This window comes from Schistocerca nitens, unplaced genomic scaffold (genome assembly GCF_023898315.1).
Source record: "Schistocerca nitens isolate TAMUIC-IGC-003100 unplaced genomic scaffold, iqSchNite1.1 HiC_scaffold_468, whole genome shotgun sequence".
Taxonomy (NCBI): Eukaryota; Metazoa; Arthropoda; class Insecta; order Orthoptera; family Acrididae; genus Schistocerca; species Schistocerca nitens.
Window position 1 is genome coordinate 8,026,109 of NW_026046001.1, and position 18,698 is coordinate 8,044,806.

General features: G+C 61.3%; 1 protein-coding gene across 1 annotated transcript; it reads left to right on the forward strand.

Annotated features, from left to right (window-relative positions):
* The first annotated feature begins 58 nt into the window (after positions 1-58).
* LOC126232341 (uncharacterized) lies at positions 59-18,692 on the forward strand. Its single transcript, XM_049942618.1, has 4 exons — positions 59-4,158; positions 4,229-5,162; positions 5,308-10,815; positions 10,923-18,692. The coding sequence occupies exons 1-4, from the start codon at positions 59-61 to the stop codon at positions 18,690-18,692; spliced, it is 18,312 nt and encodes a 6,103-aa protein (XP_049798575.1).
* Positions 18,693-18,698: the final 6 nt, after the last annotated feature.

The following is an 18,698-nucleotide window of genomic DNA, read 5'->3' on the forward strand; positions in this document are numbered from 1 at the left end:
ATCCCGTACGCGCGTGGTAGGATCTCTAGACCACGCGCGCGTACGGAGTTCGTCACCCATGCTGTTGCAGTGCAGTCTCATCAGAAAATCAGAAACAGCTGCGCAGAAGCGGCTGCGCAGGAACAGCTGCGCAGAAGCGGCTGCGCAGAAGCGGCTGCGCAGAAGCGGCTGCGCAGAAGCGGCTGCGCAGAAGCGGCTGCGCAGAAACGGCTGCGCAGAAGCGGCTGCGCAGAAGCGGCTGCGCAGAAGCGGCTGCGCAGAAGCGGCTGCGCACAAGCGGCTGCGCACAAGCGGCTGCGCACAAGCGGCTGCGCAGAAGCGGCTGCGCAGAAGCGGCTGCGCAGAAGCGGCTGCGCAGAAGCGGCTGCGCAGAAGCGGCTGCGCAGAAGCGGCTGCGCAGAAGCGGCTGCGCAGAAGCGGCTGCGCAGAAGCGGCTGCGCAGAAGCGGCTGCGCAGAAGCGCCTGCGCAGAAGCGGCTGCGCAGAAGCGGCTGCGCAGAAGCGGCTGCGCAGAAACGGCTGCGCAGAAACGGCTGCGCAGAAACGGCTGCGCAGAAACGGCTGCGCAGAAACGGCTGCGCAGCAGCGGCTGCGCAGAAGCGGCTGCGCAGAAGCGGCTGCGCAGAAGCGGCTGCGCAGAAGCGGCTGCGCAGAAGCGGCTGCGCAGAAGCGGCTGCGCAGAAGCGGCTGCGCAGAAACGGCTGCGCAGATGCAGCTGCGCAGAAACAGCTGCGCAGAAACAGCTGCGCAGAAACAGCTGCGCAGAAGCGGCTGCGCAGAAGCGGCTGCGCAGAAGCGGCTGCGCAGAAGCGGCTGCGCTGAAGCGGCTGCGCAGATGCAGCTGCGCAGAAACAGCTGCGCAGAAACAGCTGCGCAGAAACAGCTGCGCAGAAACAACTGCGCAGAAGCGGCTGCGCAGAAGCGGCTGCGCAGAAGCGGCTGCGCAGAAGCGGCTGCGCAGAAGCGGCTGCGCAGAAGCGGCTGCGCGGAAGCGGCTGCGCGGAAGCGGCTGCGCGGAAACGGCTGCGCGGAAACGGCTGCGCGGAAACGGCTGCGCGGAAGCGGCTGCGCGGAAGCGGCTGCGCGGAAGCGGCTGCGCGGAAGCGGCTGCGCGGAAGCGGCTGCGCAGAAGCGGCTGCGCAGAAGCGGCTGCGCAGAAGCGGCTGCGCAGAAGCGGCTGCGCAGAAGCGGCTGCGCAGAAGCGGCTGCGCAGAAGCGGCTGCGCAGAAACGGCTGCGCAGAAACGGCTGCGCAGAAACTGCTGCGCAGAAACTGCTGCGCAGAAACAGCTGCGCAGGAACAGCTGCGCAGGAACAGCTGCGCAGGAACAGCTGCGCAGGAACAGCTGCGCAGAAACAGCTGCGCAGAAACAGCTGCGCAGGAACAGCTGCGCAGGAACAGCTGCGCAGGAACAGCTGCGCAGGAACAGCTGCGCAGAAACTGCTGCGCAGAAACTGCTGCGCAGAAACAGCTGCGCAGAAACAGCTGCGCAGGAACAGCTGCGCAGGAACAGCTGCGCAGGAACAGCTGCGCAGGAACAGCTGCGCAGGAACAGCTGCGCAGGAACAGCTGCGCAGGAACAGCTGCGCAGGAACAGCTGCGCAGCAACAGCTGCGCAGAAACAGCTGCGCAGGAACAGCTGCGCAGAAACAGCTGCGCAGGAACAGCTGCGCAGGAACGGCTGCGCAGAAACGGCTGCGCAGAAACGGCTGCGCAGAAACGGCAGCGCAGAAACGGCTGCGCAGAAACGGCTGCGCAGAAACGGCTGCGCAGAAGCAGCTGCGCAGAAGCAGCTGCGCAGAAGCAGCTGCGCAGAAGCAGCTGCGCAGAAGCAGCTGCGCAGAAGCAGCTGCGCAGAAGCAGCTGCGCAGAAGCAGCTGCGCAGAAGCAGCTGCGCAGAAACAGCTGCGCAGAAACAGCTGCGCAGGAACAGCTGCGCAGGAACAGCTGCGCAGGAACAGCTGCGCAGGAACAGCTGCGCAGGAACAGCTGCGCAGGAACAGCTGCGCAGGAACAGCTGCGCAGGAACAGCTGCGCAGGAACAGCTGCGCAGGAACAGCTGCGCAGAAACAGCTGCGCAGGAACAGCTGCGCAGAAACAGCTGCGCTGGAACAGCTGCGCAGGAACAGCTGCGCAGGAACAGCTGCGCAGGAACAGCTGCGCAGAAACAGCTGCGCAGAAACAGCTGCGCAGAAACAGCTGCGCAGGAACAGCTGCGCAGGAACAGCTGCGCAGGAACAGCTGCGCAGGAACAGCTGCGCAGAAACTGCTGCGCAGAAACTGCTGCGCAGAAACAGCTGCGCAGAAACAGCTGCGCAGGAACAGCTGCGCAGGAACAGCTGCGCAGGAACAGCTGCGCAGGAACAGCTGCGCAGAAACAGCTGCGCAGAAACAGCTGCGCAGAAACAGCTGCGCAGGAACAGCTGCGCAGAAACAGCTGCGCAGGAACAGCTGCGCAGAAACAACTGCGCAGAAACAACTGCGCAGAAACAGCTGCGCAGGAACAGCTGCGCAGAAACAGCTGCGCAGAAACAGCTGCGCAGAAACAGCTTCGCAGAAACAGCTGCGCAGAAACAGCTGCGCAGGAACAGCTGCGCAGGAACAGCTGCGCAGGAACAGCTGCGCAGAAACAGCTGCGCAGAAACAGCTGCGCAGGAACAGCTGCGCAGGAACAGCTGCGCAGAAACAGCTGTGCAGGAACAGCTGCGCAGAAACAGCTGCGCAGAAACAGCTGCGCAGAAACAGCTGCGCAGAAACAGCTGCGCAGAAACAGCTGCGCAGAAACAGCTGCGCAGAAACAGCTGCGCAGGAACAGCTGCGCAGAAACAGCTGCGCAGGAACAGCTGCGCAGGAACAGCTGCGCAGGAACAGCTGCGCAGGAACAGGTGCGCAGGAACAGGTGCGCAGGAACAGGTGCGGAGGAACAGGTGCGCAGGAACAGCTGCGCAGGAACAGGTGCGCAGGAACAGCTGCGCAGGAACAGCTGCGCAGGAACAGCTGCGCAGGAACAGCTGCGCAGAAACTGCTGCGCAGAAACTGCTGCGCAGAAACTGCTGCGCAGAAACAGCTGCGCAGGAACAGCTGCGCAGGAACAGCTGCGCAGAAACTGCTGCGCAGAAACTGCTGCGCAGAAACTGCTGCGCAGAAACTGCTGCGCAGAAACAGCTGCGCAGAAACAGCTGCGCAGGAACAGCTGCGCAGGAACAGCTGCGCAGGAACAGCTGCGCAGGAACAGCTGCGCAGAAACAGCTGCGCAGAAACAGCTGCGCAGGAACAGCTGCGCAGGAACAGCTGCGCAGGAACAGCTGCGCAGGAACAGCTGCGCAGAAACTGCTGCGCAGAAACTGCTGCGCAGAAACTGCTGCGCAGAAACAGCTGCGCAGAAACAGCTGCGCAGGAACAGCTGCGCAGGAACAGCTGCGCAGGAACAGCTGCGCAGGAACAGCTGCGCAGGAACAGCTGCGCAGGAACAGCTGCGCAGGAACAGCTGCGCAGGAACAGCTGCGCAGAAACAGCTGCGCAGGAACAGCTGCGCAGAAACATCTGCGCAGGAACAGCTGCGCAGAAACAACTGCGCAGAAACAACTGCGCAGAAACAGCTGCGCAGAAACAGCTGCGCAGAAACAGCTTCGCAGAAACAGCTGCGCAGAAACAGCTGCGCAGAAACAGCTGCGCAGGAACAGCTGCGCAGGAACAGCTGCGCAGAAACAGCTGCGCAGAAACAGCTGCGCAGGAACAGCTGCGCAGAAACAGCTGCGCAGAAACAGCTGCGCAGGAACAGCTGCGCAGAAACAGCTGCGCAGAAACAGCTGCGCAGAAACAGCTGCGCAGAAACAGCTGCGCAGAAACAGCTGCGCAGAAACAGCTGCGCAGAAACAGCTGCGCAGGAACAGCTGCGCAGAAACAGCTGCGCAGGAGCAGCTGCGCAGGAACAGCTGCGCAGGAACAGCTGCGCAGGAACAGCTGCGCAGGAACAGCTGCGCAGGAACAGGTGCGCAGGAACAGGTGCGCAGGAACAGGTGCGGAGGAACAGGTGCGCAGGAACAGCTGCGCAGGAACAGGTGCGCAGGAGCAGGTGCGCAGGAACAGCTGCGCAGGAACAGCTGCGCAGGAACAGCTGCGCAGGAACAGGTGCGCAGGAACAGGTGCGCAGGAACAGGTGCGCAGGAACAGCTGCGCAGAAACAGCTGCGCAGAAACAGCTGCGCAGAAACAGCTGCGCAGAAACAGCTGCGCAGAAACAGCTGCGCAGAAACAGCTGCGCAGAAACAGCTGCGCAGAAACAGCTGCGCAGAAACAGCTCCGCAGAGACAGCTGCGCAGAGACAGCTGCGCAGAGACAGCTGCGCAGAGACATCTGCGCAGTTACAGCTGCGCAGAAACAGCTGCGCAGAAACAGCTGCGCAGAAACAGCTGCGCAGAAACAGCTGCGCAGAAACAGCTGCGCAGAAACAGCTGCGCAGAAACAGCTGCGCAGAAATAGCTGCGCAGAAACAGATGCGAAGAAACAGCTGCGCAGAAACAGCTGCGCAGAAACAGCTGCGCAGAAACAGCGGCGCAGAAACAGCGGCGCAGAAACAGCTGCGCAGGAACAGCTGCGCAGGAACAGCTGCGCAGAAACAGCTGCGCAGAAACAGCTGCGCAGGAACAGCTGCGCAGAAACAGCTGCGCAGAAACAGCTGCGCAGAAACAGCTGCGCAGAAACAGCTACGCAGGAACAGCTGCGCAGGAACAGCTGCGCAGAAACAGCTGCGCAGAAACAGCTGCGCAGAAACAGCTGCGCAGAAACAGCTTCGCAGAAACAGCTGCGCAGGAACAGCTACGCAGAAACAGCTGCGCAGAAACAGCTGCGCAGAAACAGCTGCGCAGAAACAGCTGCGCAGAAACAGCTGCGCAGAAACAGCTGCGCAGAAACAGCTGCGCAGAGACAGCTGCGCAGAGACAGCTGCGCAGAAACAGCTGCGAAGAAACAGCTGCGCAGAAACAGCTGCGCAGAAACAGCTGCGCAGAAAAAGCTGCGCAGAAACAGCTGCGCAGAAACAGCTGCGCAGAAACAGCTGCGCAGAAACAGCTGCGCAGAAACAGCTGCGCAGAAACAGCTGCGCAGAAACAGCGGCGCAGAAACAGCGGCGCAGAAACACTCTATAGCCTCCGGTTACAGGAGCGTACCTCCATGTTCAATGTTTTTTGGGCAGTTGAACATGTAAAGTTGAATCCCGTACGCGCGTGGTAGGATCTCTAGGCCACGCGCGCGTACGGAGTTCGTCACCCATGCTGTTGCAGTGAGTCTCATCAGAAAATCAGAAACAGCTGCGCGGAGACGGCTGCGCAGAAGCGGCTGCGCGGAAGCGGCTGCGCGGAAGCGGCTGCGCGGAAACGGCTGCGCGGAAACGGCTGCGCGGAAACGGCTGCGCGGAAACGGCTGCGCGAGAACAGCTGCGCGAGAACAGGTGCGCGGGAACAGCTGCGCGGGAACAGCTGCGCAGGAACAGCTGCGCAGGAACAGCTGCGCAGGAACAGCTGCGCAGGAACAGGTGCGCAAAAACAGGTGCGCAGGAACAGGTGCGCAGGAACAGCTGCGCAGGAACAGCTGCGCAGAAACAGCTGCGCAGAAACAGCTGCGCAGAAACAGCTTCGCAGAAACAGCTGCGCTGGAACGGCTGCGCAGAAACGGCTGCGCAGAAACGGCTGCGCAGAAACGGCTGCGCAGAAACGGCTGCGCAGAAACGGCTGCGCAGAAACGGCTGCGCAGAAACGGCTGCGCAGAAAAGGCTGCGCAGAAACGGCTGCGCAGAAACAGCTGCGCAGAAACAGCTGCGCAGAAGCAGCTGCGCAGAAGCAGCTGCGCAGAAGCAGCTGCGCAGAAGCAGCTGCGCAGAGGCAGCTGCGCAGAAGCAGCTGCGCAGAAGCAGCTGCGCAGAAGCAGCTGCGCAGAAGCAGCTGCGCAGAAGCAGCTGCGCAGAAGCAGCTGCGCAGAAGCAGCTGCGCAGAAGCAGCTGCGCAGAGGCAGCTGCGCAGAAGCAGCTGCGCAGAAGCAGCTGCGCAGAAGCAGCTGCGCAGAAGCAGCTGCGCAGAAGCAGCTGCGCAGAAGCAGCTGCGCAGAAACAGCTGCGCAGAAACAGCTGCGCAGATACAGCTGCGCAGATACAGCTGCGCAGAAACAGCTGCGCAGAAACAGCTGCGCAGAAACAGCTGCGCAGAAACAGCTGCGCAGGAACAGCTGCGCAGGAACAGCTGCGCAGGAACAGCTGCGCAGGAACAGCTGCGCAGGAACAGCTGCGCAGGAACAGCTGCGCAGGAACAGCTGCGCAGGAACAGCTGCGCAGGAACAGCTGCGCAGGAACAGCTGCGCAGGTACAGCTGCGCAGGAACAGCTGCGCAGGAACAGCTGCGCAGAAACAGCTGCGCAGGAACAGCTGCGCAGGAACAGCTGCGCAGGAACAGCTGCGCAGGAACAGCTGCGCAGGTACAACTGCGCAGGAACAGCTGCGCAGGAACAGCTGCGCAGAAACAGCTGCGCAGAAACAGCTGCGCAGAAACAGCTGCGCAGAAACAGCTGCGCAGAAACAGCTGCGCAGGAACAGCTGCGCAGAAACAGCTGCGCAGGAACAGCTGCGCAGGAACAGCTGCGCAGGAACAGCTGCGCAGGAACAGGTGCGCAGGAACAGGTGCGCAGGAACAGGTGCGGAGGAACAGGTGCGCAGGAACAGCTGCGCAGGAACAGGTGCGCAGGAACAGCTGCGCAGGAACAGCTGCGCAGGAACAGCTGCGCAGGAACAGCTGCGCAGAAACTGCTGCGCAGAAACTGCTGCGCAGAAACTGCTGCGCAGAAACAGCTGCGCAGGAACAGCTGCGCAGGAACAGCTGCGCAGAAACTGCTGCGCAGAAACTGCTGCGCAGAAACTGCTGCGCAGAAACTGCTGCGCAGAAACAGCTGCGCAGGAACAGCTGCGCAGGAACAGCTGCGCAGGAACAGCTGCGCAGAAACAGCTGCGCAGGAACAGCTGCGCAGGAACAGCTGCGCAGGAACAGCTGCGCAGGAACAGCTGCGCAGAAACAGCTGCGCAGGAACAGCTGCGCAGAAACAGCTGCGCAGAAACTGCTGCGCAGAAACTGCTGCGCAGAAACAGCTGCGCAGAAACAGCTGCGCAGAAACAGCTGCGCAGGAACAGCTGCGCAGAAACAGCTGCGCAGGAACAGCTGCGCAGGAACAGCTGCGCAGGAACAGCTGCGCAGGAACAGGTGCGCAGGAACAGGTGCGCAGGAACAGGTGCGGAGGAACAGGTGCGCAGGAACAGCTGCGCAGGAACAGGTGCGCAGGAACAGCTGCGCAGGAACAGCTGCGCAGGAACAGCTGCGCAGGAACAGCTGCGCAGAAACTGCTGCGCAGAAACTGCTGCGCAGAAACTGCTGCGCAGAAACAGCTGCGCAGAAACAGCTGCGCGGGAACAGCTGCGCAGAAACTGCTGCGCAGAAACTGCTGCGCAGAAACTGCTGCGCAGAAACTGCTGCGCAGAAACAGCTGCGCAGGAACAGCTGCGCAGGAACAGCTGCGCAGGAACAGCTGCGCAGGAACAGCTGCGCAGGAACAGTTGCGCAGGAGCAGCTGCGCAGGAACAGCTGCGCAGGAACAGCTGCGCAGAAACAGCTGCGCAGGAACAGCTGCGCAGAAACAGCTGCGCAGAAACAGCTGCGCAGGAACAGCTGCGCAGGAACAGCTGCGCAGGAACAGCTGCGCAGGAACAGCTGCGCAGAAACAGCTGCGCAGAAACAGCTGCGCAGAAACAGCTGCGCAGGAACAGCTGCGCAGGAACAGCTGCGCAGGAACAGCTGCGCAGAAACTGCTGCGCAGAAACTGCTGCGCAGAAACAGCTGCGCAGAAACAGCTGCGCAGGAACAGCTGCGCAGAAACAGCTGCGCAGAAACAGCTGCGCAGAAACAGCTTCGCAGAAACAGCTGCGCAGAAACAGCTGCGCAGAAACAGCTGCGCAGGAACAGCTGCGCAGAAACAGCTGCGCAGAAACAGCTGCGCAGGAACAGCTGCGCAGGAACAGCTGCGCAGGAACAGCTGCGCAGAAACAGCTGCGCAGGAACAGCTGCGCAGAAACAGCTGCGCAGGAACAGCTGCGCAGGAACAGCTGCGCAGGAACAGCTGCGCAGGAACAGCTGCGCAGCAACAGCTGCGCAGAAACAGCTGCGCAGAAACAGCTGCGCAGAAACAGCTGCGCAGGAACAGCTGCGCAGGAACAGCTGCGCAGGAACAGCTGCGCAGGAACAGCTGCGCAGGAACAGCTGCGCAGGAACAGCTGCGCAGGAACAGCTGCGCAGGTACAGCTGCGCAGGAACAGCTGCGCAGGAACAGCTGCGCAGGAACAGCTGCGCAGGAACAGCTGCGCAGGTACAGCTGCGCAGGAACAGTTGCGCAGGAGCAGCTGCGCAGGAACAGCTGCGCAGGAACAGCTGCGCAGAAACAGCTGCGCAGGAACAGCTGCGCAGAAACAGCTGCGCAGAAACAGCTGCGCAGGAACAGCTGCGCAGGAACAGCTGCGCAGGAGCAGCTGTGCAGGAACAGCTGCGCAGGAACAGCTGCGCAGGAACAGCTGCGCAGAAACAGCTGCGCAGAAACAGCTGCGCAGAAACAGCTGCGCGGGAACAGCTGCGCAGGAGCAGCTGCGCAGGAACAGCTGCGCAGGAACAGCTGCGCAGGAACAGCTGCGCAGAAACTGCTGCGCAGAAACTGCTGCGCAGAAACAGCTGCGCAGGAACAGCTGCGCAGGAACAGCTGCGCAGGAACAGCTGCGCAGGAACAGCTGCGCAGGAACAGCTGCGCAGGAACAGCTGCGCAGGAACAGCTGCGCTGGAACAGCTGCGCAGAAACAGCTGCGCAGGAACAGCTGCGCAGAAACAGCTGCGCAGGAACAGCTGCGCAGAAACAACTGCGCAGAAACAACTGCGCAGAAACAGCTGCGCAGAAACAGCTGCGCAGAAACAGCTGCGCAGAAACAGCTTCGCAGAAACAGCTGCGCAGAAACAGCTGCGCAGAAACAGCTGCGCAGGAACAGCTGCGCAGAAACAGCTGCGCAGAAACAGCTGCGCAGAAACAGCTGCGCAGAAACAGCTGCGCAGAAACAGCTGCGCAGAAACAGCTGCGCAGAAACAGCTGCGCAGAAACAGCTGCGCAGAAACAGCTGCGCAGAAACAGCTGCGCAGGAACAGCTGCGCAGAAACAGCTGCGCAGGAACAGCTGCGCAGGAACAGCTGCGCAGGAACAGCTGCGCAGGAACAGGTGCGCAGGAACAGGTGCGCAGGAACAGGTGCGGAGGAACAGGTGCGCAGGAACAGCTGCGCAGGAACAGGTGCGCAGGAACAGCTGCGCAGGAACAGCTGCGCAGGAACAGCTGCGCAGGAACAGCTGCGCAGAAACTGCTGCGCAGAAACTGCTGCGCAGAAACTGCTGCGCAGAAACAGCTGCGCAGGAACAGCTGCGCAGGAACAGCTGCGCAGAAACTGCTGCGCAGAAACTGCTGCGCAGAAACTGCTGCGCAGAAACTGCTGCGCAGAAACAGCTGCGCAGGAACAGCTGCGCAGGAACAGCTGCGCAGGAACAGCTGCGCAGGAACAGCTGCGCAGGAACAGCTGCGCAGAAACAGCTGCGCAGAAACAGCTGCGCAGGAACAGCTGCGCAGGAACAGCTGCGCAGGAACAGGTGCGCAGGAACAGGTGCGCAGGAACAGGTGCGCAGGAACAGGTGCGCAGGAACAGCTGCGCAGAAACAGCTGCGCAGAAACAGCTGCGCAGAAACAGCTGCGCAGAAACAGCTGCGCAGAAACAGCTGCGCAGAAACAGCTGCGCAGAAACAGCTGCGCAGAAACAGCTGCGCAGAAACAGCTCCGCAGAGACAGCTGCGCAGAGACAGCTGCGCAGAGACAGCTGCGCAGAGACATCTGCGCAGTTACAGCTGCGCAGAAACAGCTGCGCAGAAACAGCTGCGCAGAAACAGCTGCGCAGAAACAGCTGCGCAGAAACAGCTGCGCAGAAACAGCTGCGCAGAAACAGCTGCGCAGAAACAGCTGTGCAGAAATAGCTGCGCAGAAACAGATGCGAAGAAACAGCTGCGCAGAAACAGCTGCGCAGAAACAGCTGCGCAGAAACAGCGGCGCAGAAACAGCGGCGCAGAAACAGCTGCGCAGGAACAGCTGCGCAGGAACAGCTGCGCAGAAACAGCTGCGCAGAAACAGCTGCGCAGGAACAGCTGCGCAGAAACAGCTGCGCAGAAACAGCTGCGCAGAAACAGCTGCGCAGAAACAGCTACGCAGGAACAGCTGCGCAGGAACAGCTGCGCAGAAACAGCTGCGCAGAAACAGCTGCGCAGAAACAGCTGCGCAGAAACAGCTTCGCAGAAACAGCTGCGCAGGAACAGCTACGCAGAAACAGCTGCGCAGAAACAGCTGCGCAGAAACAGCTGCGCAGAAACAGCTGCGCAGAAACAGCTGCGCAGAAACAGCTGCGCAGAAACAGCTGCGCAGAAACAGCTGCGCAGAGACAGCTGCGCAGAGACAGCTGCGCAGAAACAGCTGCGAAGAAACAGCTGCGCAGAAACAGCTGCGCAGAAACAGCTGCGCAGAAAAAGCTGCGCAGAAACAGCTGCGCAGAAACAGCTGCGCAGAAACAGCTGCGCAGAAACAGCTGCGCAGAAACAGCTGCGCAGAAACAGCTGCGCAGAAACAGCGGCGCAGAAACAGCGGCGCAGAAACACTCTATAGCCTCCGGTTACAGGAGCGTACCTCCATGTTCAATGTTTTTTGGGCAGTTGAACATGTAAAGTTGAATCCCGTTCGCGCGTGGTAGGATCTCTAGGCCACGCGCGCGTACGGAGTTCGTCACCCATGCTGTTGCAGTGAGTCTCATCAGAAAATCAGAAACAGCTGCGCGGAGACGGCTGCGCAGAAGCGGCTGCGCGGAAGCGGCTGCGCGGAAACGGCTGCGCGGAAACGGCTGCGCGGAAACGGCTGCGCGGAAACGGCTGCGCGAGAACAGCTGCGCGAGAACAGGTGCGCGGGAACAGCTGCGCGGGAACAGCTGCGCAGGAACAGCTGCGCAGGAACAGCTGCGCAGGAACAGCTGCGCAGGAACAGGTGCGCAAAAACAGGTGCGCAGGAACAGGTGCGCAGGAACAGCTGCGCAGGAACAGCTGCGCAGAAACAGCTGCGCAGAAACAGCTGCGCAGAAACAGCTTCGCAGAAACAGCTGCGCTGGAACGGCTGCGCAGAAACGGCTGCGCAGAAACGGCTGCGCAGAAACGGCTGCGCAGAAACGGCTGCGCAGAAACGGCTGCGCAGAAACGGCTGCGCAGAAAAGGCTGCGCAGAAACGGCTGCGCAGAAACAGCTGCGCAGAAACAGCTGCGCAGAAGCAGCTGCGCAGAAGCAGCTGCGCAGAAGCAGCTGCGCAGAAGCAGCTGCGCAGAGGCAGCTGCGCAGAAGCAGCTGCGCAGAAGCAGCTGCGCAGAAGCAGCTGCGCAGAAGCAGCTGCGCAGAAGCAGCTGCGCAGAAGCAGCTGCGCAGAAGCAGCTGCGCAGAAGCAGCTGCGCAGAAGCAGCTGCGCAGAAGCAGCTGCGCAGAAGCAGCTGCGCAGAAGCAGCTGCGCAGAAGCAGCTGCGCAGAAGCAGCTGCGCAGAAACAGCTGCGCAGAAACAGCTGCGCAGAAACAGCTGCGCAGATACAGCTGCGCAGAAACAGCTGCGCAGAAACAGCTGCGCAGAAACAGCTGCGCAGAAACAGCTGCGCAGGAACAGCTGCGCAGGAACAGCTGCGCAGGAACAGCTGCGCAGGAACAGCTGCGCAGGAACAGCTGCGCAGGAACAGCTGCGCAGGAACAGCTGCGCAGGAACAGCTGCGCAGGAACAGCTGCGCAGGTACAGCTGCGCAGGAACAGCTGCGCAGGAACAGCTGCGCAGAAACAGCTGCGCAGGAACAGCTGCGCAGGAACAGCTGCGCAGGAACAGCTGCGCAGGAACAGCTGCGCAGGTACAGCTGCGCAGGAACAGCTGCGCAGGAACAGCTGCGCAGAAACAGCTGCGCAGAAACAGCTGCGCAGAAACAGCTGCGCAGAAACAGCTGCGCAGAAACAGCTGCGCAGGAACAGCTGCGCAGAAACAGCTGCGCAGGAACAGCTGCGCAGGAACAGCTGCGCAGGAACAGCTGCGCAGGAACAGGTGCGCAGGAACAGGTGCGCAGGAACAGGTGCGGAGGAACAGGTGCGCAGGAACAGCTGCGCAGGAACAGGTGCGCAGGAACAGCTGCGCAGGAACAGCTGCGCAGGAACAGCTGCGCAGGAACAGCTGCGCAGAAACTGCTGCGCAGAAACTGCTGCGCAGAAACTGCTGCGCAGAAACAGCTGCGCAGGAACAGCTGCGCAGGAACAGCTGCGCAGAAACTGCTGCGCAGAAACTGCTGCGCAGAAACTGCTGCGCAGAAACAGCTGCGCAGGAACAGCTGCGCAGGAACAGCTGCGCAGAAACAGCTGCGCAGGAACAGCTGCGCAGGAACAGCTGCGCAGGAACAGCTGCGCAGGAACAGCTGCGCAGAAACAGCTGCGCAGGAACAGCTGCGCAGAAACAGCTGCGCAGAAACTGCTGCGCAGAAACTGCTGCGCAGAAACAGCTGCGCAGAAACAGCTGCGCAGAAACAGCTGCGCAGGAACAGCTGCGCAGAAACAGCTGCGCAGGAACAGCTGCGCAGGAACAGCTGCGCAGGAACAGCTGCGCAGGAACAGGTGCGCAGGAACAGGTGCGCAGGAACAGGTGCGGAGGAACAGGTGCGCAGGAACAGCTGCGCAGGAACAGGTGCGCAGGAACAGCTGCGCAGGAACAGCTGCGCAGGAACAGCTGCGCAGGAACAGCTGCGCAGAAACTGCTGCGCAGAAACTGCTGCGCAGAAACTGCTGCGCAGAAACAGCTGCGCAGAAACAGCTGCGCAGGAACAGCTGCGCAGAAACTGCTGCGCAGAAACTGCTGCGCAGAAACTGCTGCGCAGAAACAGCTGCGCAGGAACAGCTGCGCAGGAACAGCTGCGCAGGAACAGCTGCGCAGGAACAGCTGCGCAGGAACAGTTGCGCAGGAGCAGCTGCGCAGGAACAGCTGCGCAGGAACAGCTGCGCAGAAACAGCTGCGCAGGAACAGCTGCGCAGAAACAGCTGCGCAGAAACAGCTGCGCAGGAACAGCTGCGCAGGAACAGCTGCGCAGGAACAGCTGCGCAGGAACAGCTGCGCAGAAACAGCTGCGCAGAAACAGCTGCGCAGAAACAGCTGCGCAGGAACAGCTGCGCAGGAACAGCTGCGCAGGAACAGCTGCGCAGGAACAGCTGCGCAGAAACTGCTGCGCAGAAACTGCTGCGCAGAAACAGCTGCGCAGAAACAGCTGCGCAGGAACAGCTGCGCAGAAACAGCTGCGCAGAAACAGCTTCGCAGAAACAGCTGCGCAGAAACAGCTGCGCAGAAACAGCTGCGCAGGAACAGCTGCGCAGAAACAGCTGCGCAGAAACAGCTGCGCAGGAACAGCTGCGCAGGAACAGCTGCGCAGGAACAGCTGCGCAGAAACAGCTGCGCAGGAACAGCTGCGCAGAAACAGCTGCGCAGGAACAGCTGCGCAGGAACAGCTGCGCAGGAACAGCTGCGCAGGAACAGCTGCGCAGAAACAGCTGCGCAGAAACAGCTGCGCAGAAACAGCTGCGCAGAAACAGCTGCGCAGGAACAGCTGCGCAGGAACAGCTGCGCAGGAACAGCTGCGCAGGAACAGCTGCGCAGGAACAGCTGCGCAGGAACAGCTGCGCAGGAACAGCTGCGCAGGTACAGCTGCGCAGGAACAGCTGCGCAGGAACAGCTGCGCAGGAACAGCTGCGCAGGAACAGCTGCGCAGGTACAGCTGCGCAGGAACAGTTGCGCAGGAGCAGCTGCGCAGGAACAGCTGCGCAGGAACAGCTGCGCAGAAACAGCTGCGCAGGAACAGCTGCGCAGAAACAGCTGCGCAGAAACAGCTGCGCAGGAACAGCTGCGCAGGAACAGCTGCGCAGGAGCAGCTGTGCAGGAACAGCTGCGCAGGAACAGCTGCGCAGGAACAGCTGCGCAGAAACAGCTGCGCAGAAACAGCTGCGCAGAAACAGCTGCGCGGGAACAGCTGCGCAGGAACAGCTGCGCAGGAACAGCTGCGCAGGAACAGCTGCGCAGGAACAGCTGCGCAGAAACTGCTGCGCAGAAACTGCTGCGCAGAAACAGCTGCGCAGGAACAGCTGCGCAGGAACAGCTGCGCAGGAACAGCTGCGCAGGAACAGCTGCGCAGGAACAGCTGCGCAGGAACAGCTGCGCTGGAACAGCTGCGCAGAAACAGCTGCGCAGGAACAGCTGCGCAGAAACAGCTGCGCAGGAACAGCTGCGCAGAAACAACTGCGCAGAAACAACTGCGCAGAAACAGCTGCGCAGAAACAGCTGCGCAGAAACAGCTGCGCAGAAACAGCTTCGCAGAAACAGCTGCGCAGAAACAGCTGCGCAGAAACAGCTGCGCAGGAACAGCTGCGCAGAAACAGCTGCGCAGAAACAGCTGCGCAGAAACAGCTGCGCAGAAACAGCTGCGCAGAAACAGCTGCGCAGAAACAGCTGCGCAGAAACAGCTGCGCAGGAACAGCTGCGCAGAAACAGCTGCGCAGGAGCAGCTGCGCATGAACAGCTGCGCAGGAACAGCTGCGCAGGAACAGCTGCGCAGGAACAGCTGCGCAGGAACAGGTGCGCAGGAACAGGTGCGCAGGAACAGGTGCGGAGGAACAGGTGCGCAGGAACAGCTGCGCAGGAACAGGTGCGCAGGAGCAGGTGCGCAGGAACAGCTGCGCAGGAACAGCTGCGCAGGAACAGCTGCGCAGGAACAGCTGCGCAGGAACAGGTGCGCAGGAACAGGTGCGCAGGAACATTTGCGCAGGAACAGGTGCGCAGAAACAGCTGCGCAGAAACAGCTGCGCAGAAACAGCTGCGCAGAAACAGCTGCGCAGAAACAGCTGCGCAGAAACAGCTGCGCAGAAACAGCTGCGCAGAAACAGCTGCGCAGAAACAGCTCCGCAGAAACAGCTGCGCAGAGACAGCTGCGCAGAGACAGCTGCGCAGAGACATCTGCGCAGTTACAGCTGTGCATAAACAGCTGCGCAGAAACAGCTGCGCAGAAACAGCTGCGCAGAAACAGCTGCGCAGAAACAGCTGCGCAGAAACAGCTGCGCAGAAACAGCTGCGCAGAAACAGCTGCGCAGAAACAGCTGCGCAGAAACAGCTGCGCAGAAACAGATGCGAAGAAACAGCTGCGCAGAAACAGCGGCGCAGAAACAGCGGCGCAGAAACAGCGGCGCAGAAACAGCTGCGCAGGAACAGCTGCGCAGGAACAGCTGCGCAGAAACAGCTGCGCAGAAACAGCTGCGCAGGAACAGCTGCGCAGAAACAGCTGCGCAGAAACAGCTGCACAGAAACAGCTGCGCAGGAACAGCTGCGCAGGAACAGCTGCGCAGAAACAGCTGCGCAGAAACAGCTGCGCAGAAACAGCTGCGCAGAAACAGCTGCGCAGAAACAGCTGCGCAGGAACAGCTGCGCAGAAACAGCTGCGCAGAAACAGCTGCGCAGAAACAGCTGCGCAGAAACAGCTGCGCAGAAACAGCTGCGCAGAAACAGCTGCGCAGAAACAGCTGCGCAGAGACAGCTGCGCAGAAACAGCTGCGAAGAAACAGGTTCGCAGAAACAGCTGCGCAGAAACAGCTGCGCAGAAAAAGCTGCGCAGAAACAGCTGCGCAGAAACAGCTGCGCAGAAACAGCTGCGCAGAAACGGCTGCGCAGGAACGGCTGCGCAGGAACGGCTGCGCAGGAACGGCTGCGCAGAAACGGCTGCGCAGAAACGGCTGCGCAGAAACGGCAGCGCAGAAACGGCTGCGCAGAAACGGCTGCGCAGAAACGGCTGCGCAGAAGCAGCTGCGCAGAAGCAGCTGCGCAGAAGCAGCTGCGCAGAAGCAGCTGCGCAGAAGCAGCTGCGCAGAAGCAGCTGCGCAGAAGCAGCTGCGCAGAAGCAGCTGCGCAGAAGCAGCTGCGCAGAAACAGCTGCGCAGGAACAGCTGCGCAGGAACAGCTGCGCAGGAACAGCTGCGCAGGAACAGCTGCGCAGGAACAGCTGCGCAGGAACAGCTGCGCAGGAACAGCTGCGCAGGAACAGCTGCGCAGGAACAGCTGCGCAGGAACAGCTGCGCAGAAACAGCTGCGCAGGAACAGCTGCGCAGAAACAGCTGCGCTGGAACAGCTGCGCAGGAACAGCTGCGCAGGAACAGCTGCGCAGGAACAGCTGCGCAGAAACAGCTGCGCAGAAACAGCTGCGCAGAAACAGCTGCGCAGGAACAGCTGCGCAGGAACAGCTGCGCAGGAACAGCTGCGCAGGAACAGCTGCGCAGAAACTGCTGCGCAGAAACTGCTGCGCAGAAACAGCTGCGCAGAAACAGCTGCGCAGGAACAGCTGCGCAGGAACAGCTGCGCAGGAACAGCTGCGCAGGAACAGCTGCGCAGAAACAGCTGCGCAGAAACAGCTGCGCAGAAACAGCTGCGCAGGAACAGCTGCGCAGAAACAGCTGCGCAGGAACAGCTGCGCAGAAACAACTGCGCAGAAACAACTGCGCAGAAACAGCTGCGCAGGAACAGCTGCGCAGAAACAGCTGCGCAGAAACAGCTGCGCAGAAACAGCTTCGCAGAAACAGCTGCGCAGAAACAGCTGCGCAGGAACAGCTGCGCAGGAACAGCTGCGCAGGAACAGCTGCGCAGAAACAGCTGCGCAGAAACAGCTGCGCAGGAACAGCTGCGCAGGAACAGCTGCGCAGAAACAGCTGTGCAGGAACAGCTGCGCAGAAACAGCTGCGCAGAAACAGCTGCGCAGAAACAGCTGCGCAGAAACAGCTGCGCAGAAACAGCTGCGCAGAAACAGCTGCGCAGAAACAGCTGCGCAGGAACAGCTGCGCAGAAACAGCTGCGCAGGAACAGCTGCGCAGGAACAGCTGCGCAGGAACAGCTGCGCAGGAACAGGTGCGCAGGAACAGGTGCGCAGGAACAGGTGCGGAGGAACAGGTGCGCAGGAACAGCTGCGCAGGAACAGGTGCGCAGGAACAGCTGCGCAGGAACAGCTGCGCAGGAACAGCTGCGCAGGAACAGCTGCGCAGAAACTGCTGCGCAGAAACTGCTGCGCAGAAACTGCTGCGCAGAAACAGCTGCGCAGGAACAGCTGCGCAGGAACAGCTGCGCAGAAACTGCTGCGCAGAAACTGCTGCGCAGAAACTGCTGCGCAGAAACTGCTGCGCAGAAACAGCTGCGCAGGAACAGCTGCGCAGGAACAGCTGCGCAGGAACAGCTGCGCAGGAACAGCTGCGCAGGAACAGCTGCGCAGAAACAGCTGCGCAGAAACAGCTGCGCAGGAACAGCTGCGCAGGAACAGCTGCGCAGGAACAGCTGCGCAGGAACAGCTGCGCAGAAACTGCTGCGCAGAAACTGCTGCGCAGAAACTGCTGCGCAGAAACAGCTGCGCAGAAACAGCTGCGCAGGAACAGCTGCGCAGGAACAGCTGCGCACGAACAGCTGCGCAGGAACAGCTGCGCAGGAACAGCTGCGCAGGAACAGCTGCGCAGGAACAGCTGCGCAGGAACAGCTGCGCAGAAACAGCTGCGCAGGAACAGCTGCGCAGAAACATCTGCGCAGGAACAGCTGCGCAGAAACAACTGCGCAGAAACAACTGCGCAGAAACAGCTGCGCAGAAACAGCTGCGCAGAAACAGCTGCGCAGAAACAGCTTCGCAGAAACAGCTGCGCAGAAACAGCTGCGCAGAAACAGCTGCGCAGGAACAGCTGCGCAGGAACAGCTGCGCAGAAACAGCTGCGCAGAAACAGCTGCGCAGGAACAGCTGCGCAGAAACAGCTGCGCAGAAACAGCTGCGCAGGAACAGCTGCGCAGAAACAGCTGCGCAGAAACAGCTGCGCAGAAACAGCTGCGCAGAAACAGCTGCGCAGAAACAGCTGCGCAGAAACAGCTGCGCAGAAACAGCTGCGCAGGAACAGCTGCGCAGAAACAGCTGCGCAGGAGCAGCTGCGCAGGAACAGCTGCGCAGGAACAGCTGCGCAGGAACAGCTGCGCAGGAACAGCTGCGCAGGAACAGGTGCGCAGGAACAGGTGCGCAGGAACAGGTGCGCAGGAACAGCTGCGCAGGAACAGGTGCGCAGGAGCAGGTGCGCAGGAACAGCTGCGCAGGAACAGCTGCGCAGGAACAGCTGCGCAGGAACAGGTGCGCAGGAACAGGTGCGCAGGAACAGGTGCGCAGGAACAGCTGCGCAGAAACAGCTGCGCAGAAACAGCTGCGCAGAAACAGCTGCGCAGAAACAGCTGCGCAGAAACAGCTGCGCAGAAACAGCTGCGCAGAAACAGCTGCGCAGAAACAGCTGCGCAGAAACAGCTCCGCAGAGACAGCTGCGCAGAGACAGCTGCGCAGAGACAGCTGCGCAGAGACATCTGCGCAGTTACAGCTGCGCAGAAACAGCTGCGCAGAAACAGCTGCGCAGAAACAGCTGCGCAGAAACAGCTGCGCAGAAACAGCTGCGCAGAAACAGCTGCGCAGAAACAGCTGCGCAGAAACAGCTGCGCAGAAATAGCTGCGC